At 42.9% G+C, this 27649-nt stretch overlaps 1 protein-coding gene across 1 annotated transcript in view; it reads left to right on the top strand.

Annotated features, from left to right (window-relative positions):
• The window catches only part of ANGPT1 (angiopoietin 1), a 966748-nt gene that overhangs the window by 638058 nt on the left and 301041 nt on the right, over nt 1-27649 (top strand). Inside the window, exon 6 of the mRNA XM_085605097.1 lies at nt 9745-9846. Coding sequence (XP_085461223.1) covers nt 9745-9846 — 102 coding nt within the window. The remainder of the gene's footprint in view (nt 1-9744; nt 9847-27649) is intronic.

Consider the following 27649-nt stretch of genomic DNA (forward strand, 5'->3'; position numbering starts at 1 on the left):
GCCAGGGCACCAGCCCTCATTAAAGAAAGAAGAAGAGAAGGCGGAAAGCCCCGCACAGCGTGGCGGGCTCCGCCTTGGTGTTGCCAGAACTTCGGCGCTTCGTATAGCCTCCGGCCTATTCGCACAATCGCCCGCCACTGATGTCAAGGGATTTTTGCATGGCTTTTATAGCCCAAAGTCAACTAAGAGGGACCGCCCAAAACAGGCCAATGTTGCAATTTCGAGGAAGGAGAGGCGAGGACGGTGTCACGTGGACGTTAAGGCTTTGGGATGGAGGTTGCAGCAGACTGTCATGTAAATAGTTGTTTTAAAACGTGTTTTAACCTGTTTACCCTGTTGGTGTGTTTGTTATATCCTATAAGTTATTAAAATGTTATAACTACATTACTTCGTTGGAGTGTTTGTACATATTTGCAGTCTGATGATGAGCACAAGGAGGTTACTGTGCAATCGGAAAAATAACATAGCCCAATTGTGCGCGATCTAGCCCTAGTTTGGTGGCGTCGATGGTGGGTGTCAGCAGGCTTCCGTTTGTGCGGGATTTTGTCATGCTTATTGGGCGGGGTGGGCAGTAGGGCAGACATGTTTAGGTAGCGAGAGTAATGGAGTCGGGCTACCTCGCGGTCGTCTCGACCGTGAGCTTGACTCCTTCCCTTGGTTTCATATGTCCCACAAAGGGCTAACTCCTAGCGGTATTTTAGTTTTTGTAAGGTCAAAAAGGATCCTACCAGTGCCTTTACTATCTTGTCGAATCCTGTTCGTTCATCCTTAGTTAATCGATTCATTCTGGTGGACTCTTTCTTTCCTATCTCATGGTCATCTAGCGTTGTAGTCGACGTTGGGTTCGGCACAAGAGGCTCAGCCGGCGCGGAGGCCGTGAGGGCCGAGGCCCCTGTACTGCTTTCGCTCGTGTTCGGGGGTTGTGGGGGTTGCACTATTGATTGGGAGGGTGCATACGGAGGGGGCATGTAAATGATCGGGGGACCTAACAGTAACTCGTCATTCGTTCGCTGCTTGGAGGACAACTCAGGGTGGAGCAAAGAAGGGGTCCTAACAGCGTACTGGCCTGAGGTTCCGGGCTCCTGTCTTAGTTTAGTTTCCCTTCTCTCCTTTATGTCTTCTTCTAACTTTCTAGCGGCAAGGTGAGCTGCCTTTCGTAATTCCTTTTCTGCTTTTACTTCTTCCCTCTTTTTCCGTTGCGTCGCTTCTTTGCGCCACATGCCGATACTGTCAAGCATAGTAGGCGTCGTCGTATTGCTACGCAGAGCTATTTCTAGCGCTTCTATCTTATGGTCGTCGAAGGATCCCATCAGTGGCCACTGACTCTCGGGGTCCTTCTTTGTATATTTATGCCATAGCTTGGTATAAGCTACGGCGACTAGTCCATATTTAGTGAACATCTCCTTATTAGGGGTGCCCTCCAGTGGAGCCGGATGGTTCACCTCTAATAAGCGGTCCGGGCAGAACCAACTACCAATCAGTGGGGAGAAGATAGGCATGACGGGTTTCAACGGGGACAAAAGTCAGCACTACCTATCTTTTCACTGCTTGCAAAGACTAGACAGAATATCTCTATTCTTCGTTATTTGCAAGCAGAGAATACCTCCAAAGAACCAATATCGAACAACTAGTGTTCGGACAATCAATCAATCAATCAATCAATGGGAGATAAAGATAGGCATGACGGGTTTCAACGGGGACAAAAGTCAGCATTACCTACCCTTCACTATTTGCAAAGACTAGACAGAATATTCCTATTCTACGTTATTTGCAAACAGAGAATATCTCAAAAAGCACTATTCTCCAAAACAATCAATGTTCGGACAATCAATCAATGGGGAGATAAAGATAGGCACAACGGGTTTCAACGGGGACAAAAGTCTGCGTTACCTACCCTTCACTATCTGCAAAGGGAGAGAGAGAGAGAGTATTTCTACTCCTCCCCGTTTTGTAGACAGCGAATATCTCAAAAAGAACAATCAATGAGCAATACTAGTATTTCCAAAGCGTCAAACAATCAATCAATTATTTCTCAATTTGTCGTGTATCACGACCTTACCCGGACCGCGTGGACAGTTTCTCGTCTTCCGCCTCCAGCGCCCGATCGTCCTCTACTCTCCGTATTTGCCGCGGCACTCCTGATGGTTCCCAGTCAGGACCGTAGATCACTCGAGAGAGAGGTCTGCTCGGAACCAGTGAAGTTCGGATGATCGGCTGCCAGACGAGGGTCTATTGGGCAGGAGCTCTCCCGATCGTTGCAGTCGTTCACTCTGTCGTCGGGACCTCTCCCACTGGATCCACGTGTCGCTGATGGGCCCCACATTTGGGACGCCAATTGTTAAATGGTAGCGGCAGTTTCAGTCGATAACCTTTCAAGTATTTGCCCGGCGGTAATCGCCTCTCATACCACTCGATGATTTTACCAATAAAAGAGGCAGGCGCCGGAGACTGGAAGGCAGGAAACAAAGTTTTATTCCGTCGGAGCAGAACACATCAGATCAGACAGCAAGGTATCGTCACGAGGTGCTCTAACTGCATCTCTGAGACCTGGTCTCTTATACACTGGTTTATTGCTTTATTATACATAGTACATTCTTGAGATTCCCTTGATGTGCGGGGGAAATATCCCCTGAAGCCCCGGTTTAGATCCGATCCCACACATAGATACAGTAGAAGTTCCCACCCCATCCACAGTAGGAGATGGCTATTGCGCAGCAGGGTATTCCGCCAATTCCTGGGGGGTGTGTGACCGGTCGGGTCTCAGGGAGTAGGGGCTTTGATCTACTGTAATCCCTTTGATGTGGGGTGTTTCCCTTACAGTAGGGGCAATAAACTGCATCCGCAGAGCTAGGTGATGGCCTGGGACCAGTTCAGACAATGGGGCGCAGAGGAAGGGGGTTATCAAAGGAGAGGCATGACCATGTATGGGTTGTCGGTCGGAAGTGGTTCCGTAGCAGGGTCGCGCAGAAGGAGAGGGTTTATGGCCTGTATGAGAGAGCGGGGGTGGCCGGCGCGCGGGGGATGCTCGCAGCGCCGGGGGAAAGCGCTGGCAATCGAGAGTGAGCGGGGAGAGAGAGTGGGGTGCCTAAAATGGCGACCGTGCATTTGCTATGCGTGGCGCTGGGGAGAGGCAAGATGGCGCAGATAATGTTCAGTTTGCAAGCTAAATTTCCACACTTCGAAGCATCCCAACGCAGATGTTCACCAGTTTTTGTGCTTGGGTCTCCATCGTTAGATTCTGGTCCAGCCACATTCCTAAGTTTTTTTATACAGGTTTTGGGTGGGGGGGTAACCCCATTTTGCTGGCCATGGGATCTCAGAGCGTGGGCGGAAGTTACTGCCTAAGATCATGAGCTCTGTTTTATCCCCATTTAGTTTAAGGCTGCACTCTGCAATCAAGGACTCAATTTTTTCCAGGTAAGGGGCAAGATGCATGTGGTCCGAGTTGATGGATTCTGAGATTGATACCACTAGTTGTGTGTCATCGGCGTATGACACGATGGAGAGGCCGAACTCCTGTACTATATGGGCAAGTGGGCTCAAATAAATATTAAAGAGGGTTGGGCTCAGGGATGATCCTTGAGGAACCCCCCATGGGGCTGAGAGGACGTCTGAGAAGATTCCAGCCTCCATGCATTGGAACGTTCTTCCGTTCATGAAGGAGGCTAGCCATTTGTTGGCTGTGCCTTTGATTCCAATGTCCGTGAGTCTGTTTATCAGCACCGCATGGTCAATGGTATCGAAGGCGGCGCTGAGATCCAGGAGCATGAGTGCTGCGGCTCTTCCCTGATCTAGGGTGGCTTTCAGTTTTTCGGTGACAACAAGCAGGGCTGCTTCTGTGCTGTGTCTTGGTCTGGATCCCATACGTGTTTGGTATATGATTCTATTGTACTCCAGGAATTGTGAAACTGTCTTATTCACATTTTTTTCCGTGATTTTGACCAGGATGGGTGGCAGTGAGATCGGACGGTAGTTTGCCAGTGAGGCGGGGTCGAGTTGGGTTTTTTTAAGAAGGGGTTTCACAATGGCATGTTTCCACTCTTTGGGTACTGTGCTACTTTCGAGGAATAAGGAGATCAGGTGGGAGAGTTGAGTAAGAATACTTTTGCCCCCTTGTGCAAGAATGTGCGGGGTGCTGGGTCTAAAGGTGATCCTGATTTTATGTTTAATAACAGAGGGCCAACCTGATCCTCGCTCAGTTTGGGGAAGGAATATAGTTCCGGGAGGGGAGGGGACGTTGGCAGTTCTATGGTCTTGTGACGTTCTATGGAGAATGTGGGGGCTTCGGTGGATGTTGCAGTCGGGCTTGTGTTGGTGTGTAGTGAGTTGTAGATTTTTTCCACCTTACGCTTGAAGAATGAGGCTAGCTCATTGTATCTCTCTTTTGAGCCTTGGGGCATGTTAGCACCTAGGCCGATTGTGGAGAGAGATTTTACTATTTTAAACAGCTCCTTTGAGGAGTTGGAGGAGTTCTCAATTTTTTTCTCAAAGTAGGCCGCTTGAGCGTTCCTGATTTTCTTGTGGTATTGCTGGATGGCTGATTTGTAGGCTATTCTGAGTTCGGGGTCATAGGTTTTTTTCCAACTTCGTTCAAGCTTTTTCAAGTTTGTTTTTGGGTGACCAGCTCCGGGCTAAACCAAGAAGATCTGTTAGTGTTTTTTGGTTTTATTGGGCCTGGCTTCCTGAAGTTACGGTCTATGGGTCCTTTTATCCAAGATGACCAATTTTTATGGGCTTCTACTAGCTCTATGGATTCTGGTGGAGTTGATGACTCAAGGTCTGTGGCCCATGCTGCGGGGGCCTGCCTTGGCCATTTGTGTCGTAGGACTGGACTTATATTTTTTTGTTCTGTGATATTGGGTTTTAGGAACCGAATAGGGACGAGGGAGTGGTCTGTCCATGGCATCCAGATAGGGTCGAGTGTATCCAGTCTGGGGTCGTTTGAAAAGATAGGGTCCAGAATGTGGCCTTTTTCGTGAGTGGGCAGATGTACTAGCTGAGTAAGCTGTAGTGAGTCTAGGTCGGCTAGGCATCTCATAGTTGAGGGGTTAGCGTGTCCAAGTGGATGTTAAAGTCACTTAGTACAGTGAAGGCGCTTTTCTCTATCATCAGACTAGCTAAATGTCTGGGGTGGCTTCCAGGAACTGTGTACAAGGCATCCTGAGAAGGAGCATTCAGGAGTGAGGGATAGTCTGAAAGTGAGCGCCTCACACTTAGCTATGTTTAGGGGGTGATGGCACAGGCAAGATGTGATTTGCAAATAATAGCGATGCCACCTCTTATCTCACCTTCTCTGTCGATGCGATGGATTTCAAAGCCCTGGGGGAGGGCATTTACAATGTCTGGGCTTGAACTGTCATGAAGCCAGGTTTCTGTCAAGAATAGGGCCTCAAGCCCTTCCTCCTCTATTAGGAGCTTAATCTCGATTGTTTGTTTTGGGAGGGATCTACAGTTGATCAGTCCCATCTTCCAGTGGTTAGTGTGGTCTAACTTTTCTCCTGTGACCTTTCTCTGTAGAGGCTTGGTTTTGCCTGTGAATCCACAGATGGGACACGTCAGGGGATTGTTCGTACTCATAGAGTGCAGGCAGGTGAGGTGGACACCTGTGTTCAGTGCCTGGAGTTCTGTTTTTGTGTACGTATACTTTTTTGGAGAGTCCTGGGTGGTTTGGTCAGGGTACAGGGTAGTTTCATCCCGAACGTGGGCTGTGGACAACGCTCTTTACAACACACGATGCAGCACACTGGGCTGGGTGGCTGGAACTTACGTTGGCGATAACATATGCCCAGGCCCCTTGCAAGTGGCCTAATATGCTTATATCTGCTCTGGAATTATATTTCATTGACTCTGAACAACTGCTCAATAAAAAAAGAGTTATTAAAAAAAATAAAGGTAGAACATTCCTAAATAGCTTGAGTTTCAAAGAGGATCTCATGTGCAAAGCAAGCTCATTCCACAATGTACATTCTTGAACAGCCAATCTTTGGCCTTCTCTCTAGTTACACTTATACCTCATGATCAGAATCACCCGTTCAGATTTGGATCTGAATGTTCTTTAAGGATTGTACATTTCTTGCAGTTTCCTTGTAGTTTCCTATTCACACATAACAACGCCAAACCACGGAAACATTTGAAAACAACACAAAGGAGCTGGAATCAACCTTGCTATTGGTAATCCATAAAGCCATATAGGTTACCACATTTCAAACCCTTTGTAAAAAAGGCAAGGCACAATCTACTTTATTGACATTGATAATTCACTTTAATTGTCTTTGGTGAAAAAGTAGGGTTTAATCATTGCATTGATCTGCGTGTTAGGGGAAAGCTGAGCATCCCAAATAACTCCCAGATGATGACACTTGCTGGCATAGAAAGGTGAGAGTGCAAATAAAATAGCAGGGTCATGCACGTACTAGTGTGTGATTGGTAACAGTACACCTCCTAAAAGACGACAGATGTCCCACCCTCGCTTACGTTTGAATGCTTCAATGGCTGGTCCAACTGGAAGCATCACTAGCTCCACCGCAGAGAACACCACTGAGTAGCCGTTATGCCTCCATAAATTGTACTAGACTTGTTGCTCAATTCCAACAGGCCTGTGTTCCACTAATTTTGGGACGGTTTCCTTGACAATAACAGCAATCTTGAAAAGAAATACCTTAAAATAGATGCAAATTGATAACTCCCAGCATGTCAGTGACATTTGTATTGTGTGTACTTGAAGTGTACCCCAACTTTAAGGATTACAGTTCTAGTACCCACATTTGGAATGACATTCCACCATATTGCCATCCTAGTGAACATTCTTTCCCTGAGAAAGTTACCATTGTGCTGATGGGATCTCCCTCATTGGAAAATTGTCTGCTTCTTAATTGGCAAAATGTAAATTAGGCAGATCAGCTTCCTCTAGCATGAGAGTTGTTTTTCTCTACAACAATCAATCAATTAATCGGGGGATTATAAGCTACTCACCCGTGAGGGTCTGAAGGCATTGGGGTTGGGGAGGTGCAGCTCTGAGTCAGCTGAAAAGCCAAGTCTTGAGGCTCTTCCTGAAGGTGTGCAGAGTAGGGGAGCGTCTGATGTTGACCGGGAGCTCATTCCAGGCCTTAGCCGCGACGTAGGAGAAGGCTCTTCCATCCGCTCTGGTTCTGCGGATGCGCAGGGTTTCTGCTAGGGCGGGGTTGGCGGAGTGGAGGTTTCTCTTGGGAATGTGGAAGGAGACACTTTTGTTGAGGTATTTGGATCCGGTCTTGTGAAGGGATTTGTAGACATGGGTGAGTAGCTTGAAGGTTACTCTCGTCTCGACGGGGAGCCAGTGGAGGTCTCGCAGGTGTTTGGTGATGTGCTCATGTCGAGGGATGCCAAGGACGAGTCTTGCCAGGGTGTTCTGGATAATCTGGAGTTTGTGTAGCAGGGATTTGTTGATTCCAGTGTAGAAGGCAACAACAATGGGGTTGCACATTATTTACTCCTTAAGTCAGATGATCATTGCCCAACAATATAACGTCATATCCTTATCAATGTATGTTTAATCTATTCATTCATTAAGCTCCTTTAGCAATCTTCTGGAGACTACTGATGCTAAAGATGTGCAATGTCTTAGACTGGTACAATAGAGCTTTCAAGTCACTTATGTCAAGAGCAGAGAGCTCAGAGAATTCCAAACCCAGCTTGGGAAGAAAAAAACATTGCCTAGCTTCACTCACTGTATCCTTCCATGTCAGAAGGAGTTAATCCGGTTCAGGACAGGCCCAGGCACTTAGGATAAGGACTAGAAGTGTTTGACCAGGAGAGATGATCAAGCCAGATGATCAAAGATAGAATCATTGCATTTGCTGTTATTTAAAGATCATTAAGGAGAGCCTTCGGGCCTGCCAAGCTCCATGATATGGAGGGAAGAAAGACTGTTTTCTTTCCAAACAATACTTCAAAGTTTCAAAGATGCTCTGAGTATGTTCAACTACAATTTTGAGCTGTGGGAGTCCTTTAATTTGGTGATAGTTACTTAACAAGGTAGGGTCGCGAGAGACTCTTAAAAAGAAGCCATTGCTCGTTGGGAAATTGGATAGCAGTCATCAATTTATGAGGTTATAATTATAGTGAAAGCTATATGTGCAAACAAATTTGCTTCCAGTGCTAAGAGCATATCGTGCTTGAGACAGCTATGCCAAAAATGAAAGTCCTCGTGATTGTGAGCGCCTAAACAGTATGTAAAATAATTACCGTGCTCTAAATAATCTCTATGGTACTTTAATATATTTTACTTTGCGATACAATAAGGCATCAATGCTTTAACTAGATTAGTAAAGACCAATAAACCAGGAGTATGGGGTACAAGATGGCTGTGTGGCAGGCATAACCCTTTGTGGAGATCTCTGCCACATGTTGGCTGTTTGCATTTGGCATTGAGTAATGTGGATATTTCGTAAAAGTCTACCTTTTCCACAACATTTTAGTCAGACCAGCTCGTAATAATGCCTTCGCCTGGATTCCTTCTGTTTTTGGAATAAATGTTAAAAGGTGTTTAATGACTAAAATAGTTAACTCGTCTGGGATATGAGCCAGTCTAGGCCACTTTCTGGCTAACCCATTGCACAGTTAACATATGCACTCAACTGGGCTCTGTCATAAATTCAGCAGGTGTCTGCTTGCGGCAATACAAAGAGAGCCAGACCACACGTGCCAGCCTGTGAATCATTATGTGTTAAGCCCTCCTATCACAGAAACGTAATTAAACAATTCCTTTTTCCTTCACCACATCAATCAAATCGGAACCTCAGTGAATAGGAAATGTGGTTTTCATAGAAATTTCATTACAGCTTAAAGAGGCATTTAACATTGTTTTTAACTGAAAGTCCTGCTGTGTGACAGGAGTTTTGCTCAAAAGCAAATGACCAACATTCAAAGCAGGCGTATAAAGTTTCCTATAAACTATACTTAATTATTCTAAGGAATCTAAACGAAGGGAATATAATAAAGGGAAACGTACTAAATTGTACAGGGTGTAATTATATATTCTTTGAGTTAAGAAATGCAAACCTCAGTAAACTAATGTAAAACATGTAATTTGAAAAAGCAAAAAAATATTTATAGCCATAGAATGTATTCGCTTTTTACATGATTGCAACATCCGACATTACCACAAGGACCGCATTTCAGCAAACCTAGGACCATATTATCGAGAACGGGCCATAACATTATCGCCGCTTTAGGGGCAGGAAACTGCACCTAAAGCGGCGATAATGGGCTTGATAATATGCCCTAGAGAATTCCAATAGAAGCCCATGTTCTGGTGTGAAGGACCACAAACCTGGGCTTCTATTGGAATTCTCAAGGGCATATTATCAAGCCCCTTATCGCCGTGTAGCGGCAGTTTCCTGCCGCTAAAGCAGCGATAATGTTATCACCCTTCTTGATAATATGGCCCCTAGTTTGACCGTTCATGGATGTAACTGGTAATGGTTTGATCACATAGCTTAATTTGCACTTTTTTTATCATCGTTAAGCTCTCTATTAAAAAAGTTATAAAAGTCATGGTTGTAAGGTGGATTTTACTTCAGTGTATTTACAATAGTCATAGTATCTACGTAAAGTTACCAAGCCACTAGTGCATGTTTTGCAGTGGCTTAAATGTGTACCATATGTCTCAATAAAACAAGCATATTTTTCTAGTTATGGGTAGCAAGCAGTCAATTGTACACATCTGATTGTGTCATTGAGACAACATGTTATTCTTTTACACAGGTATATTGTAATATGGAGTCAGCGGGAGGAGGCTGGACAGTGATACAACACAGAGAAGATGGCAGTGTGGATTTCCAAAGAGGCTGGAAAGAGTACAAAATGGTGAGTGTGAAAAGTATATTTCAACCCAACCAGATTTATGCTGAAAACGTCGATATAAATTCCACAATTAAGTTTTATGATCTTGGACACTATTACACACTCACGAGTGAAAGCAATCACCTTAAACATGTATGAAAACATATACATACATATGTATATGTTTTTGGGTTGGCATGCCCGGTTTTATGCAGCTCCATCAAATGGGGTGCAAAAAAGGTACTAAAACAATTTTACATTCCCCATTTTAATGTTCATAGGAAGCTTTGGACAGTGCTACAGAAACAAGCATTGGCATAATCAATAGGTCTCGCCTTTGGGACCTTATAAGTGTTTGGACATGCAACAGTTGATGTTGTTATACCAAGGATATTGTACTGCATAACTAAACACTTAAAAGGTTCCAAAGGCGAGACCTATTGGAAATGCCAATGCTTGCTTTGTTTGCAGTGGCGTGATCATATTTTTATAGTGTTATTGCAATTTGTATAGCTTTGGGGTGCTGGGGAACCAGAAAATGGGCAATAGGTTGAAAGGGAGGGGAGGAAGAGAAGAAAAAATGACAGAAATGGAAAAAGGAATTAAAATGAGGCATCTATAATTAATTAAAACAGGGAGCAAGTGTCCTATTGTGATGTGGAACAAAGTAGGTTATGTTTTAGTTATCAGCAAGTTTTTATTTGCATTTCATGTTGTCCTTATTTTGATGTTTATTGTAAGAAGCTGGGTACATGTGTGGTGGTAAATTCACTCTTTATTGTGGTACATGCCCTGGAGCCACCAGCAGTAGAGAATGGTAGAGACAGCTGCAGAAACAAGCAGGCCAGAATGTAACACAACCGGTATTACGGCTGGGGTTCACAGAAGTGTACTAGGAGGCTATCTCGGACTGAACAAGAAATAAAGTCAAAATATACATGTAAGTGACTCTTCTTGGAGGACAGTCACATGTTTTAGGGAATGAAAAAGATAATTCAGCAGTAATTAATTTAAAGGATTAAATAACGCAATGCCCTGCTGTCAAAAGTTTACTTGAGACCAACATTTCCTTTTACTATTTACGACATTTGTTTCCAACAGCAATGCTGTGCTGCTGAATCAACGGGGGGTGGAGGCAGCTGATGGTGGAGGGGAGTAAGAGTGATATTTAACCTAAAAGCAACACGAAGAAGGGTATGGATAGATGTACCCTCCCCATTGAAATGGTATAATAAAATGAAAAGGATCTACAAATTCGAAAAAGCATATGCTAGCAGAGTAGGAGCTCTCAAAAAATTTGAAGTGAATTGGAGATATTTTGAAAATTTAGAAAAGGATAAAGGGGATTAAAACGAAAATGTTTTATATGATTATTTAAATGGACTCAGTCAGCATATTTATAAGCATTTGCACTTTACTTGTGGAAATAGTATTCATTAGATATGAAGAGTTAATAAGCATCTTGCACTTTCAATGGCTATTGCACTTTAGTTGAAATTTCTGTACACTTTTGTCAAAAAGGAAAATTGAATATGGCAGTATAGAGGTTATTGAATACTACTGAGAGTCCCTCTTCTTCATTGTTTTTTCTGTATTGTTAATTGTACTTCAAACATCTAATTGTATTTTAACATCTGATTGTAAAAAGAAATATATATTTTATTGTATGCCATGCTCAATAAAAACATATAAAAAAATAAAAAAAAGAAGAAGGGCGTGGAGATTAACCTGAAAGCAACATAGAGGAGAATGTATGTAGGTAGTGGAGCGAAGCACAAGGACGAGCACAACAGGAAGGGAGCCAGGGGACAGAGAGCAACATGGGAGAGATTTACATTAGTGAGAGTAAAAGAATAAGTAGGGAAGCCATGCAAATATGGTTTCACAGGAGTGAACACGTGCGGGCTAGAGGCTTGCTAGAAAGAGTGGAAATCCTTATCCCCCACACCCCAGAAGAAGACTGGGGGGCTGGTCTGGAGGGCAGTCCACAGGGTAGGGAGAAGCGCGGCCTGTTTCAATAAGTCTGGACTCTTGTGTTTCTGACCACTGGGTTATGACCTCTCGCCCACCACCTGATTGAGCGTTGCTGCTTAAAACCACCTCTCCTCCCCCTGTCAAATTAACCCTCCACCAGGGGGGGTTCCTTGTCCCTACCTGCCCTTCCATTAGCCCTCTCTTCTTTATCCCCCTCGTGGCAGGACGCGTTCTCGTCGGCTCAGTCTTTAGTAAGTGTAGTATCATCAGCAGCTGTTAGCCTCTGCAGCTTTCTATTCATTTGTTGAACCTCATCTACCTGTTCATGCTGCCCTCAATGACAGCTGATTTGAGTGCAAGAAAGGTTGGTCTGCGTAGTATATCTTTGCTCATAGGTTTTATGGACATGTGCACACATTACAGTGCAGCTCTGCTGAGAAATGTCAGTAGTGTTAAAGTAAAGCTGAAGCAGCCCTGTTAAGAAGTGCTGATACTGCACCACGAAAGATGTACTGAGGTCAGTACTATCCCATTAACGTGTAGCATCCAGTGTAAAGGTATAGGGCTTCCACTGAGAAGTGCCGGTACTATCCCATTGAAAGTAGAAGCACTCTTGCCGTGAAATCTCTCTCCTACCAACTGCAGATATAGCAGCCTGCATAAAAAGCGCCTGCACTTTCCTAATAATAGAACAGCAGCCATGAAGTGAAACCTCGGCAATGTCCAGCTGAATGTACAGCTGCCCTGATAAGAAGTACTGGTGCTGTGCAATAAAAGTACCGCAGACTCATGAGTAGCGTCAGTACTGTCCCACTAAACGTCTGGCAGCCCAGTTGGGGGTAGGTGCCCTCGTAAGTATAGCACTTTTGCTGAGAAGTGCAAATCCTTTCCACTAACAGTGTAACAGGCCTCGTGAGAAGTGCTGATGCCAAAAGCTGCCTTGCCCTGAGTGCTGGTGATACAGGAAGTGTCAGTGTTCAGACCCGGACAGTATCGACCCCTGTAAAGCACAGGACGCTCCAGACACCTTATCCACTTACTATGTTGTCGCTTTAGGCGGCCTTATATATCGCCTCGTGGTGAACATGTCTCCATCATTCCTATGAGCCTAGTCGGTAACAGGCTTCCACCCCAGCCTGCCCTACCACAGTATTTGCCACCACTGATTTGCAGCGCTGTAAACATCCGGTGTCACTGTTGTCCTGCTCAATGGTAATCACGTTATCGTCCACAGAAGGTAGAAGGGCGGATTCACCGGTCCAGGGAACTTCTCAGCAGTGGTCACTCAACCCGCCGAGTTATCTCGCCGGATGCCAGCATGGTGGCAGCAGGCGCCAGGTAGCCTGCTCTCGCTGGCATTAAACTCCATCGCTGAGCTGCAGGGAGAGCGCGAGCTCCAGCCCTCCAATCCCTGGGCTGATAATGTGGATTAGGCATCTATTAAAAAATACAATATCCGCGCTGACATTGCGCCCGGGCTTCAATCACTGCAGGGCAGAGGCCGGCTTATACAGGACTGGCCATTCATGTAGCACACGCCACCGACTGAACGGCTTTCAAGCACTTTAACAACAGATGTTTCTGTTACCCAAATCAAAGATGCTCACGTTATCAAACATTCAAGAAAAAAAGTATGAGGTGGCCCCTCTGTTACTCCAAACCAGGTGACACAGAGATCTATGCAGGAGGATCATTACCCACCCAGGCTATCTCTCCATCTTGTCCGGGAGCGGAAGGCCATGGACATGCAAATGTCAGCGATCGCTGAAAATATGCAGCAGAATCAAGACAAGCAACTTGTCCTCAGTTAAGACAAAAAATAGGTTATTTTCAAAAAATGAAGCGTGCAGGCCCCTGCAAGAGCCAGTTGCTTGGGTTCCACGCAGGGCACAAGTCCTAAAAAAAGAAGTGGGGGGACGCTCCAAGTTAGGTGGTGTCACCGGAAGTGACCTCACAGCCGGAAGTGACGTCACGAGATGGAGTCCCCACTAATTAACAAAGGTTAGAAGGCGATGGGGGCAGGTTCAAAGGGCAAAGGAGAATGTTTACGTTGCAATTAGTCACCGTATTGACACTCAAAGGAGCGGGGAAATTAAAGATGCGCTTGTTCGGTGCGTATTTATTGCCCACAGTAAATTTGCCGGTCTCCGTCTGAAATGCATAAACACATACTGACCTTTTCTAATATAGGGCCACGAGCGCCCGTCTGTCATACTGAACGGCTCCATCAACGTGAAACAACTTAAAGAGCTCTATTCGCCCTCTCTCGACAATAGAAGGTTAGGTTTGGTGAGTGCTGAGCGCGCGCGCAGGCTCAGGTACCAGCTCCATCTTTTGGGCAGGGTGGACGGCGTCCACCCGGTAAAAACCCGGTAAAATAAGTGGGGGGACGCCGTCCACCCGCGTGGTACCCCGACTCGAGCCCTGGTTCCACGTCCTCCTGCAGCTCAGACACCGGGAGCAAAGCGCACATCTGATTGGAGCGTGGCCCGGGCCGAGGCGCTTTGTTTAAGTGTGAGAAGGAAAAAATTGAGAGCTTCCGAGGAAAGTGTCCACACTGACCTTTCTAATGCGAGGGACCGGTGTATGCGTCGATAATAAAATATCTAGGTAACGCGTAGCAAGACAGGCACCCTGACCAGAGGGGCTGGGTCAGGTATCACGTGATGCGGGGACTTTTAAGACAAGGCGCCAGAATGCTGCATTCCTGATCAGGGGCTTTTGTCCAACACTGCCCCATTTCACAAAGAACGTCATGCCTGGTCACCAGTGAAATACACCGCTCTCCACGTGCCCTTCTTTGCAGAAAGTATGAACTGAAGCCTCCAGTTTTCTGAGATGCCGAAATACGACCAAATTTAAAGTGAAAGAAATTGTTCTGACGCCAGCCTTCCCTACAGAGACCAGGTCAGGCAACACAGATGCACAGAGCACACCCGCTGACGTGCTGCTCGCCCTATCTAGGTATTTAGGTCACAATCCGTCCTGATCATATAAATGGACATTAGCTGATTATGTGGTTGGTGCATCATTGCCACACACAGCATGTGGTGTGCGCCGTACCACAGCTAGGCACAACATGTTACAGCCACACAGCTCGCGCACAACTATGAATGCCATGGCAGTGTGGTACAGTTATGCTTGCCATGAACACTTAGTGCACCGCCGCAATGCACGCCATATCTGTGTGCGCAGCAATGCTTGACATGCTAGTGCACTACAAGTTTGCATGTCATATTTGCATGTTTTCAGCTATGCATGTCATGTTAGTGTGTCAGAGATGTACATGTGATGTTGGCATGTCACAGTTATACGTGTCATGTTAGTGTGCCAGAGATGTGCATGACATATTGGTGTATCACAGATATTCATGTCATTTTAGTGCAACTCAGCTGTCATACCATGTTGTTGTGTCCCAGTTAGGAATGTCATGTTCTTGTTTCACAGCCAAGCATACCACGTGTGTGCACTATAGCTATGCTTGTCATGATGGTGACTCACATCTAGGTACACCGTGCTATGCATGTCATGTTGGTGTGTCACAGCTATGAATGTCCGTCCTGGCCGTCACTGCTGAGTGTGTCATGTCAGGGTGTCACAGCTGTGCGTCTTGCTTACACTTGTCAAGTTAGTTCATCACTAATATGAACAACATATTTGTGAGCACTTCTCTGCTTGAGGTAATGCTGCGTCACAGCTGAGTGCCACCCCAGTCCATGTCGGCCTGTTCACCACAGCGGGGAGTGTCATGTTAGTGTGCTAGAGGTGTGCAGGCTATGCCGATGTGTCACAACAATGAATGTCACGTTCGAGGACCACACCTGTACATGTGAAAGTGAAAGACCATGCTAAATAAAACCAGGCGGGAGCGGAGGGGAGTGAGAACCGCCGCTACGGGCACCACAGCGACATATTGCCGTCCATGAGGAGCAAGCTGCCGCACTGCCTACAGGAAAACAAGCTCAGGAGTGGTGCGTGCGTGCGCAGTCTTCACTTTTCAAGCACTGCACCTTATATAAAGAGTCCTGTTCATTGCTGTAGATCGAGCACCACAATTGTAAAGGGGCTAGTGTCATGAGATCTTGAACATAATACAGTCCCACTTTTGATGATTCACAAAATGCAAACCATTCGTCGGGGCTGCCAGGATGCATCGACACACCCTGTTCTCTTCAACTTGGATGCAACACACATCTATGTATCCCTGTATTCACGCTCTATATGGTAAAATAAAGAGACATTTTCTCTTCTAGATTTCCAGCAAAGGACAAACAGGCTTTTCCCCAATAGTAGAAATAAGGGAAAACATGATACCAAAAGCTTGCAAGAAAAGGTTTATCATGTTCAGAATACAAGGGGCCCGATTGCAAGTGTGATCAAGCATCCTGAAATAAGGGAACTCGTTTACTCTCTCAATTGACACTCATACAGAGAGTCTTCGCCCTTTTAGGGCCACAGACCATAATAAATGTTTTGGAGTAATTTGTTACCAGATTTAGGCTTTTCATATATTCTACAAAGTTCACAACATTTAGCATTCATGGACATATCCTGTGCCTTTGACAATGTCAACAGGTCTAAGTTATGGGACATCTTAACTGCTGTGGGCCTTAAGGAAGGGTTTGTAGATTATTTTAGAGCACTATATACTGACCTTACTACCTCACTGAGAAATGAGTATTGGAAAAGTTATTTTACAGTCCTCAAATTGAGATGTGTCAAGCAATATAGGGATAACTAGATGTTAGCTTTCAGATGGTCCTCAAACCTACGTTTGAGAAACATCCACAGACTCAAAATGTAAAAAAATCTGATTTGATGAGAAATCTTTTTTCTTGTGCTTCATTTCAGGTCCACGTACTTTCAACAGAAACTGCCAAACAGAGTGTTTTATATATGTAATTTCAAATTTATATTACGCATGGGCACCAAAACTATAGATGTACTTGACGAGTGACAGTACTGCGACTCAATGTCAGAATCTCAGAACTAGTATCAGTCAAATACGAGGTAGAGGGGAAGACATGAAACAGATGTATTGGTAGAAGGGAGAATAGGGTGCTGGTTGCACAAGAGGGGGAGCATCGGCCGTAGGCAGAAGAGAAAGTTGTGAGGAAGTTTAGGGGAGCATGGGAAATGAGATGGTGAGTAGAGAATGCAGCATTTGACAGGAAGAAGAAACAGAAATTAGGATGGAGTGTAATCGGGTAAGGGCAGGAGGGTAGGAATTGAAGCTTGAGAAAATTAGGCAAATAAAGTATGTCCAGGAACGTATGCAAATAGTGAAATCTGTGGGTAACAGAGCAACCCTACGGTTTAATAGGGATTGTGGACCACATATAGTCTAAATAGATGAGTGGTTAAAGGACGATAGAAGAGTCATTGTTGTTCTGATTTCAGTAGGCAGGTATTTCCAGATTATGGACATAGCTCCTGAGTATGATTGATGGAGCAAATGCGAGGTTTGTAGTTATGGAGTTTCCTACTGCCCCCTTAGATCTTAAGTAGATTGGTTAAAGTACGTGGAACTATTGAGTGGATTGCTTTGAAGGCTAGGCAACATAACCACACTTGATTCTGGCCTCAGAGGAATGACAGAGTAGATCAATAAGGATTGGGGAGATGTGATCACATTTTTGTGAAGCGGCCAACAGTCTGGTGATGGTGTGAAGAACAGCTTTGAGAGGCACATGGGCTTATTGAGAAACTCCAGCGAGGACAGTATTCCCAAAGTGCAGGGGATAAATAATTAGAGTATGCAGAGCAGTTTTTATTTAATTTGGCTGTAAGATTGACTTTAACTTTTTTAATATCTGCAGATGGTAAATTGTATTTTTTGCAATTTTATTTATGTGAGATCACATGATTAGTGAACAGTTTAGTGTTTTTCCAAAGGAGAAGGCAAGGTCGGGGAAAGGTGAGGGTGAAGTTTGTTGAAATGTCATAGCTGATCTGAATCGAATTATTTCTTTGGACTTTGGGGAGAAAAGTATGAATTCAGTTGTTTCAGGTTAAGAGTGAAGAAGGTGTCTTTCCTCCATATTTTAGTTTTAAGTAGGACCACTCAAAAAGTGAGGATGTCAGATGATGTTGTGATCAATAGGTACATTTACATGTTGTCTGCCCATTAACGAATAAAGACAATTGCTTTGCAAATTTCAGCAAGAGGCTAAATATGTAAGTTAAAGAGTGTGGGGGACAGAATGGATTCTTGCGGGACCCCACAAATAATTGGGGCTGGGGCAGAGATGTTGTTTGCAATTTCCACACTATGGGAGCTTTTGAAGAGGAAAAAAGAAACTTATATTTAAAGACCTTGTCTTTAAAAATGAACCTATGATCCAGGAATGGGAGCAATCTGGAGGGATCAATTGTATCAAAAGCTGCCAAGAGTTCAGGTAAAACCATGAGGCAAGTTTAACCACTATGCATTATTATGCAGTATTATGTGGAAAACAACCACAATTGGCTAACGTGTTGCACATATTGATTGACTCATGTAAGAGATCTACTGGATTCATAAAATATTGTGGGTCTGAAAGAAGGTACTGAATGGTCTCACTAGGCAAAAAAGCCAAATTGCATGGAAATTATTTTCTGCACTGTGAACTAGAGAATAAAGCAATGATGATGTGCATATGATCTCTTTCCCTAATCCAAAATGAGGTACTACCGTCTAAATGGATGACATAATAAAATAACCACCATTTATTGACTCCCTGAGAGATGAAGTGGGGGGGGGGGGGGTCTCTCCTACAACCTGTCTATTATTGGTCAGATAGAGTGATGTAAAAAAAAAAAATAGCAACTTTGTGAAACTAATTGAATCCAAGATTTTTTTACACACTCAACTGGCACAAGTGGGACTCTTATAGACAAAGCCCAATAAGAAGAAACTCAGGGGTATATTTACAAGGGCATAGCACCGGGAAACAGCATTTACATGGCTGTCGGTACAACGCAGTGCCATTACAATGCGGTCAGTACAACGACCGCATTGTTACCACGCATACCATTACAACGTAAGTCATTACAACGACTTGCAGTAGGGGCTTTAGATGTTGGATTTTCATTCCACCACCTTCCCTACTGTTGCACAGACTGGAGTTGGAATAGTAAATTATACTATTTCAAACTCCAGAGCCCTTCCTACAGCAACTCATTATAATGACTTGCGTTGTAATGGTACGCGTGGTAACAACACAGTAGTTGTACTGACCGCGTTGTAAAAGCATGCATTGTAAACGCATGCGTTGCAACATCATATATTCCATAGCACCACCAGAACGTCACTTTTAGAGATGTTCTGGTGGTGCTATGCCATTCTCTATATTTACATTGTGGCATTAAGCCACTTTTTGTGGCTTAACGCCGCCTTGTAAATATGGTCCCTTTACATGCATCACTTAGTGTGAAAGGGGCATGTAATAGGTATTGCTTTGGGTAGTCCACCACATTACCCATTACTTTTTGACGCTGCCCCAGATTTACAAGGAGGTGTAAATCTGAGGCAGTGGCGAAAACTAATGCCGTGCAAGAGCAGGCGTTAGAATGGTGAAACGAGGAGAAATACTTTTAGTTCTCCGCATTTTTGCTCTTTACCTCCGTGCTGTATTCTGCAGCACACACAGAAAGAGCAAAACATCATGAATGATTAAATAATGATGATTTACTACTTCTGTGTGTGCTGTATTTTGCAGCACACATAGAAGTAACAAATCACTATCATGTATTGTTTATGTGCAGGAAGGGGAACCTTCCTACACATAAACAATAATTCCCTGCAATGCAGGCACCCTTGCACTATGGTGTGAGAGTGCCTGCCCTGGCACTAGGCAGCTAATTTTAGTGCCAGCGCTAGGGGAAACACAGGGGTGCACCATATTGTTGTAAATAGGGCACATCCTGCCTTTTGGAAATGTTGGAGCGTGGCGCTGCCAAATGTGGTGCAGCTCCCCTCTGTGACATTTCTTTGTAAATATGCCCAGTATGAAGAAGGGAGAGCTGCCAAACAATCATATCCTCCATTTTCCAGAATTGAGTGTTGTGAAATCCTTGGTGTGGTCTTCCCCCAAACCTTTAGCCTACACTCCTCCTGTTTTCCGAATTTAGTTTTATTGGCATTAGGACCGCTAACCAGTGCTAAAATGGTTGTGCTCTCTCCCTAAAACATGGTAAATTGGCCTGCATCTGATTGGCGCATTTAATTTACTTGTAAGCCCCTAGTATATTGTACTGCATGCATCCAGGGCTTGTAAGGTAAATGCAGCACTCATTAAGTCACCCACTCCAGTAACACTTTAAAACATATGCTAGGCCTGCCTTTGCACTGCTAATTTGCCCATGCAAAATAAACCTTTTGCCAGGCCTAAGCCTTCCTTTTTAATACATATAAGTCACCACAAAGGTAGGACCATAAAAAGCCCATTGGGTACCGTGCAATGTATTTTAGAAGTAGGACATGTGTTTTTAAGTTTGGTAGTGAAAAACTCCTAAATGAATTTTTCACTACTCTAAAGACTACCTTTCACACAGGATAACATTGAGTTACCTTATTACATTATGCTATTTTTTTATTAAGAGCAGGTAGAAATGTCATGTTTGGACTCAAACGAATTGTAATTTTAAATCCTCTTCATTGACAAAACTGTATTTTAAGTCACAATTCTGAATATTCCTTTTTTAGAAAGTGGGCATTTTCCTGCCCTAACCATGTTTGTACCTCTGCCAGTGTCCTGGGTCACATGTGAATATCTTAGCTGTTGGGCATTGTGTATTTCTCCCGGACAGTGCGACAAAGGAGGCCAGGTGTTGGCAGGATGAGCCATCCTGTCTGTATTGGTAGGGGTGGAGCTGTTACCTCCCAACTTAACATTTCACAGGCTGCCTCAGCACACACACACAAAGGAACACAGACTTTTTGGAGCTTTGACAGGTGAAGGGGAGAACTTTCTAAAACCAGATGTGGAGGTAGTCTAGAGGTTGCCTCCTATTGAAAAGCTGGCACCAGATATAAATATTGCACCCTCAGAACACCAATTCAGTACATACCTTGACCAGCGGAGGACTAATGAAGGACTGCCTTGGACCCCCAAAAGACTACCCTGTTGCTTCCAGAGGACTGCCCTGCTGCTTGAAGGTCTACCTTACTGCTTAGAGGAGAACTGGTCCATCTCCTTAAACCCATGACCACCAAAAGTGACTCCAAGGGCTAGTTCACTGGCCTCCTGTGTGAGTTTCAGGGGCATACCAAGCTCCTGAGGCCTTGAACCCTGCACCTGGCACCTGTAGGATTGAGTGGTAGCCCCCCCCAGCTCCAGGACCATCAATCGTGGTGTTGGTGCTACTTCTCTAAGAACCTGGGGCTTAAAAAACTTTTCACGAAGAAGTAACCTGAGAATCGACAGAAGACCAGAACCCACCTGCCAGCTGAACAACCCAAAGTGCATTAGTGGTTGACCTGACTTGACTGCAACTCCCACGTTTTTCTTCACAGCAGCAAATACTGTTCAACAGGATCTCTCACAAAGGTATCTGGCCTCGTGGAGCCCTCTTCGGCTACAACCTGCAGGTTCGTACCACTGGAAATCTTCGACTTCCCAAAAAGTGAGAAAGTCAGAGGGTATAATCTTCACCATGAGTCCATCCAATGGCTCCCTGATAATGAAACTTCCTCCTGAGACACTGCCTGCTGCCTTGCCCCTCTAAACTTCTACTTTCTCAGTAACCTTTCTTTGAAACTTCTTCTATGTATGAAAGTACACCCAGACTGGTCCCAATTCACCTTGTGCATCTGACTTGCGCTTCATCGCATTCTGCCTTAACTTTTGACTGTGACCCGGTCTTGCCACGGTTGGCACTTTCAACTTTTGGGTTCTTTTGGGTGCTCTTTTTTCCTAAAAACGTTAGAAATTCATAACTCCGCCCTACTGATTGGATTTAAATAATTTCGCTGGCATTTTATACATTAGAATTTACTCGATTTGTCTAGATTGGATAGGGATTTTTTCTTGTATTTTTTTTTCACTTTTTTACTGTTTGTGTGCTGCGTAAATATTTTACATATTGTCTCTAACTTAAGCGTGAATGCCTTTGTGTCAAGCTACCAGAGGCTTAATCACAGGTTAATCTAGTGACTTTTGTGGTTTACCCTGACACGGACTGTGGTTTTTGCTTGAGTAAGATCATCACCCCCACCAATCAATTACCTGATTTCCTGCAAGTTTCACCAAATAAGTCTCATCCTTTCAGGAATGTTTGACACAAAGAGATTCAAGCAAATGATGTGACATATACATCCCTTCACAACAAAAGAGGACCTGGTTTTAATTAGCAGAGTAATCATACTATATTATAAAGAATGGATCCAAACCACAAGAGAGGGAGCTTTAGGAATTATAACAAATGTAGAATAAAGAAGATTATGCAGCACCACAATTCAAAAGACATACACAGTCTGTGCATATGTATTCTTCCCTCTTTCCACTTTATGCTCAAGGCTAACTATCAGTATGTTCAACATCGGCTACATATTCGCATTTTAGCAACACAGGAACACTAAATATAGACTCCAGTCATCCTTATCCTTCTCGACCTGTCCTATAGTACTTTACATGGTCTGTGAATCCGTGCAGTAGACAAATAAATGAAATGAAACTAATACCATACAAACCAATTTTCCCATCATGTATCCATTTACTAAATATGCAGAATTCCATCTGCTTGATGTCTTCCCCCTGATTTTTTGGGGTTCTGGGTCTTTGACTTCTGCTTTTGCAATGTGGGCACGACCATCTACTAAATCGTTTACACGCTCTCAGAAGAGCACCACCTACAGTAGGTCTGACCAAGCATCTATCAGGCTGCAAGATGGATAGTGAGGAAAGAGACCACATTAGCTAACTGTTAGTTTAAGCAGGATTGCAGGCCCCGCTACCCATAGAAATGTTTCCTGTGGAAGTGGCCAGAAAGACATTGGGACATATTAACAAGGGTTTTATCTCCGCTTTTTTGGCTTTAAAAGCCAAAGAAGCGGAGATAAAAATATCGCCTAACAACAACAGGGTGCTAACATGCAAAATCGCATGTTAGCACCCTTTTTCACTACGCTTCCCTTTGCAGCTCTAATGAGATGCAAAGTGGGCATTGCAGAGCAAAATAAAAGGAGAAATGTCGCTAAGTGACATTTCTCCTATTATCAAGCTTCACCCTAACCCTGTTAGAGACAAAAAATCAGCGCTAACCACGGTTAACGCTGCTTTTTTACGTCTGCTAATTTTCAGACTTAGCCATGTAATCCAATGGGAGGTTGATTACATGGCTAAGTCCACCATGGGCTATCAACCAGGATATCCCTATCCTTGTAGTTTTATCGCTGCATTACCAGCGATAAGCTCCCAAAATGCCGCTATCGCTGGATTTTTTATCGCCTAGGCGCTTAGCGTTGTTAATAACGCGATAACCAGGCGATATTATCCAGCGATAGCGGGTGTTAAAAAAATTAACGCTAAGCGCCCTTAGCGTTAATTTTCCCTGTTCCTTGTTAATATGCCCCATTGTCTGTTGGTCAGCAGCCTGCAACTCTTTAAAAGTAATTTTAATTTGAATCTAAATAAGTATATACAGTTTAGGACAGATACCAGTATCACAAATCGGATGCAACCTAATTGGACTGTGCTGATTTTAAATACGTAGAAAAAATTTGGCATATTTCATTTGTTAAAGGTTTCTGATAGATGATCAAATTGATACTCTGCAGCAATTGTCCAGTGCATATAAATACATTTATGCCCTGCAAATAGCATGGAGTGTCTAGCTACTGAGCTGTGAAGTTTCAAATGGCAGGCAGTGGGGAGAACTACTGGTGATGGTAAGCTGTGTGCTTCCTCTTCTGCTTTGAATGTTGAGCTCCTCCTTGAACCAATCTGCATGCGGATACACCTTCTTTCTGTAGAGATAATTAGCATGGGAGGCAATTCAAGCCCCCCCAAAACCAAACTATCACAGTTTGCTGATGATGACCATTAGTCCAGAAACACCTGTAGAAGGACATAAACACTGGTTGTGGCAAAACATAACACACTCTTATACTGTGAGTAATTTTAAATGACTACACTAGTGAACTCCATCTACCACAATACCTCTGGGAGTTCTAGTCCAATTATCCTAAGTAGCATGCTCCCCTATCCCTTTGAAAAGGGATATAGAATTAATTTGGCTTCCTAAAAATAAAAAATGTGTGCAAAAAGTAAAAAGATGAAGCCCAAAGATTTGCTGCATTCACTAAAAGAAAGTTTTCTTTTGAGTAAGTTCAGTGAATCCAGTCAAGACTGGACTGGTAAGAATGTGTGAATTGAGAAAATCAACAAGGGATCAATTTTGAGAGTCACATTTAGGATTTGGTAAAATATTAAAGACTTGGGGGCATATGTATCAACATCTCCATTTGCGATTCTCAAATAGCGATTTTTTGAGAATCGCTATTTGAGAATTGCAAAACGGGATGTATTTAAAAAATTGCACAACTTTTGCGATTTCTCAAAATTCCTTAATTGCTATTAGCAAATTGCGAAATCGCAATTAAGGAATACCTTCCCATTCATTCCTATGGGCCAGGAGGCACATAGCAATGAATGGGAAGTCCTTCTCAATTTGCGATTCGCTATTTGCTAATTGCAAATTGAGAATAATTTCAAAGTTGCAAGGGTGTCATGATGACACCCTGATGCACCCCTGAAATCAGCATCTGTGCACATATGGCGCACATACATGCCCTAAGGGCATGTATGTGCACCACATGGCACTTTGAAATATGCAAAAAAGTGCATATTTCAAAGAAATCGCAATTTACCACCAACTTGAAGTTGGTGGTAATTTGCGATTTCTTAAGGAGAAATCGCACAACTTGGGTGCGTGTTACATTGCATTTAAGAAATCGCAATTTGCGATTTCTTAAATGCTTACGCAAACTTAAGAAATCGCAAATTTAGCGATTCCTTAAGATTGCGAGGCTGAAATGCCTCATACATCTCCTTTTGCGCTTTTGTATCCGCAAACGCTGTTTTTTTGCGATTCGCAGCATTTGCGAATACAAAATCGGTTGATACATATGCCCCTGAGTGCCTGATTCGCAGAGTTAAATGACTCTTTGGAATAATTTAGACATTTGAGCAAGTTTATGACTTGTCACTTATTCACAAAATCCGAGTTCGTACTGAAAAAATGTGGTACTGAAAAAAGTAGTAAGTACAGCCGCATACATGGCCAGCCCCTAGTACTGGAAATCCCCCCATAGAAAATAATGGAGGTAGGGAATTAAAATTAAACCCTGTAGGAAATATTGTTAAATTAAATTACATTTTTTGTAAAAGTTACAAAAATAACCAAATATAACTTAATTTTTCAAAAACCTAAAATATCTACATATTTACTATTTAATTATAAAATATTTTAATACCCTCTTTTTTAATTTCACAAATAATGTACCAACCATTTTCTTAGAGTACTACTAATTTACTTTTACATAATTCTATACATCACGTTTTAATAATTATTAATTCATAATAAATAATTATTATTTTTCATTAGGTGGAGTTGTATTTTTTTAATATAAATTAAGAAAAATTATCTTCATTTAATTTGTTATTTCCATTAATTGTATATTTATTTCAGTTAATAGTGCTGTAGCATTTTAATTTTGTTCAACATTAAAAATAAATATATATATATAGATGTATATATACATTAATATTTAACATTAACATATGTTTTATATTTTTTCTTGAGTTAAATATTTGGTTAAATTTACCTTTTACTTTTCTATAGGGAGCCTCTACAGTCGTGGTGGATATCTCAGCATGGTAAAGAATGGGGAAAATAGTTTATTTTACTTGAAAATAGATATTAAATATATTAAAATATGGGATTTTAGGGTGAGAGATTGGAAGAGGCTGCCCACAGCGGATCCCTTCAAATATGTAACTATGCTTATGTGCTGAGTGAATTGACTAAGAGAGATCCATATTTTGGTTGATCCTTGTTCTGTGGTGGCCATACCCTACTTTAGTTAGTGAATTATTTTCCTGGTTGGTGGGCCCCCTCATCAACTGTTGAAAAGAAGTCAGTTCCCTATTGCATGACTGAATTCTGGATGGTACAGAAGTTACTTGTTTTATCTGGAATTGATGGTTCCTGTAGAATAAGAAGGATACTTTAACACTGAACATTCAGAAAATGTAGGGCCAGATGTGCTAAGGTAAGTGTTTGTGGTTACCAAATAGCACATTTTCGTGATTCTCTATTTGTTAATCTTAAACAGCAATGTTCAAAAGTGTGTTTAACACAATTTGTGATACCCAGAGGGTAACAAATAGACCTACATCATTAATATTTATGAGGTAGGTCTCAGTGTGTGACCCATTGGGAATCACAAAAATCACGGGGATGGTGGCCTGCTGGGGTCTGCAGACCACCATGCAGCCTGGTTGCCTTAAAGGAAAACGGGATGCTTTTCAAAAATAAAAATGAAAAGTTTTCTTTTACTTTTTTAAGAGTAGGCAGTGGTCCATGGAACTATTGGCTGGTCTTAAAAAATGTGTTTTCAAACATTCGCTAAGGGGAGGGGTCCCGACCCCTACGAATTTGTGAATGGGTTACCACCTACTTGAATAGGTGGTAATATGTAAATGTTTTACAACCGCATTTCAGTCGCAAAACATTCACACATATCACTGAAATGTACTATTAGGAAGGGATGCCCTAAGCACACCTCCTTCCTAATACCAAATCACTAACCCAATTTGTGATTCAGTAATAGGTTACCAAATGCCAATTTGGTCTTTGTACATTGAAAAATGCTTTTTTTCAGTCACAAATAGCATGATTCTGTGAATCGGGCCATTTGCAAATGAAAACATTCTTTGTGCATCTGGAACTTAGTCACATGCTGTTAAGTAAATAGATATCATATTTACACTCAATTTGGTAGATATATACATTTTTTATTATTTCATATTTTTAAAAATATTTCAACAGCATGGACCAAGGAGTACAAATAACAGGGGTTAACAAAAGCATACACTGCATGTATGTTGTGGAAGATGTTTCAGAAATGGTGTATGGTAGTGTTGTGTGGGCAGAGGGTGTTAGAAGGCATACATGGGGACAAGCTGGAAAGTGAAAGTGGTAGGTGAAGTTGTTTTGAACCTTGACTCCATTGCTGATGAAAATACTGAACAAAAGAAATTGGCGTGACTGTTAAATGTTGTCGTGATATTTATTCCTTCTGACCAACACTCACTCCATTTACTCCTTTTCTCTACATTTAAAAACGGCATTCTTTTTTTATCTTTCAGAAATGACAAATTGTGCCTTTTTTGTTCCATTGTATTGTGATCCTGACTGACAACGTATAACATCTTTGATATCCATCTGTGCCTGTAATTTCTTAAACCTCTGAAATGCCAAAAATGTCATCTTTCATTAACAATTTAAAGGCTTAACACTCCAGCATTGAATTCCTATACATTCATCATCCATCTTTCATGTCTCCCATACTTTCCTCCCTTTAATGGTGCCTGAATGAACTTTGTCTGTTGAAGAGAGAGAAATAAAAAGTCTTAATATAAGCTGACTAGGCCCCCATCATGGCTAAACAGTGGGAGTTGAAAGGCAAACAGCTTTCTCTAAGGGTAACCCTGGCTTGGAAAATGTGTTTTGTTCAATAATTCAATTTAAGGATCCACAGTAGGTTTAGATAAAACTTTAAAAAAATGATGAAATCCACTGAAGGTTTAACATTTATACAACAAGGAAAGTGACCCATTAAACAAATGTGAACATCAGTGCAGTAAAG

Source organism: Triturus cristatus, chromosome 5_1 (assembly GCF_964204655.1).
Source record: "Triturus cristatus chromosome 5_1, aTriCri1.1, whole genome shotgun sequence".
NCBI lineage: Eukaryota > Metazoa > Chordata > Amphibia > Caudata > Salamandridae > Triturus > Triturus cristatus.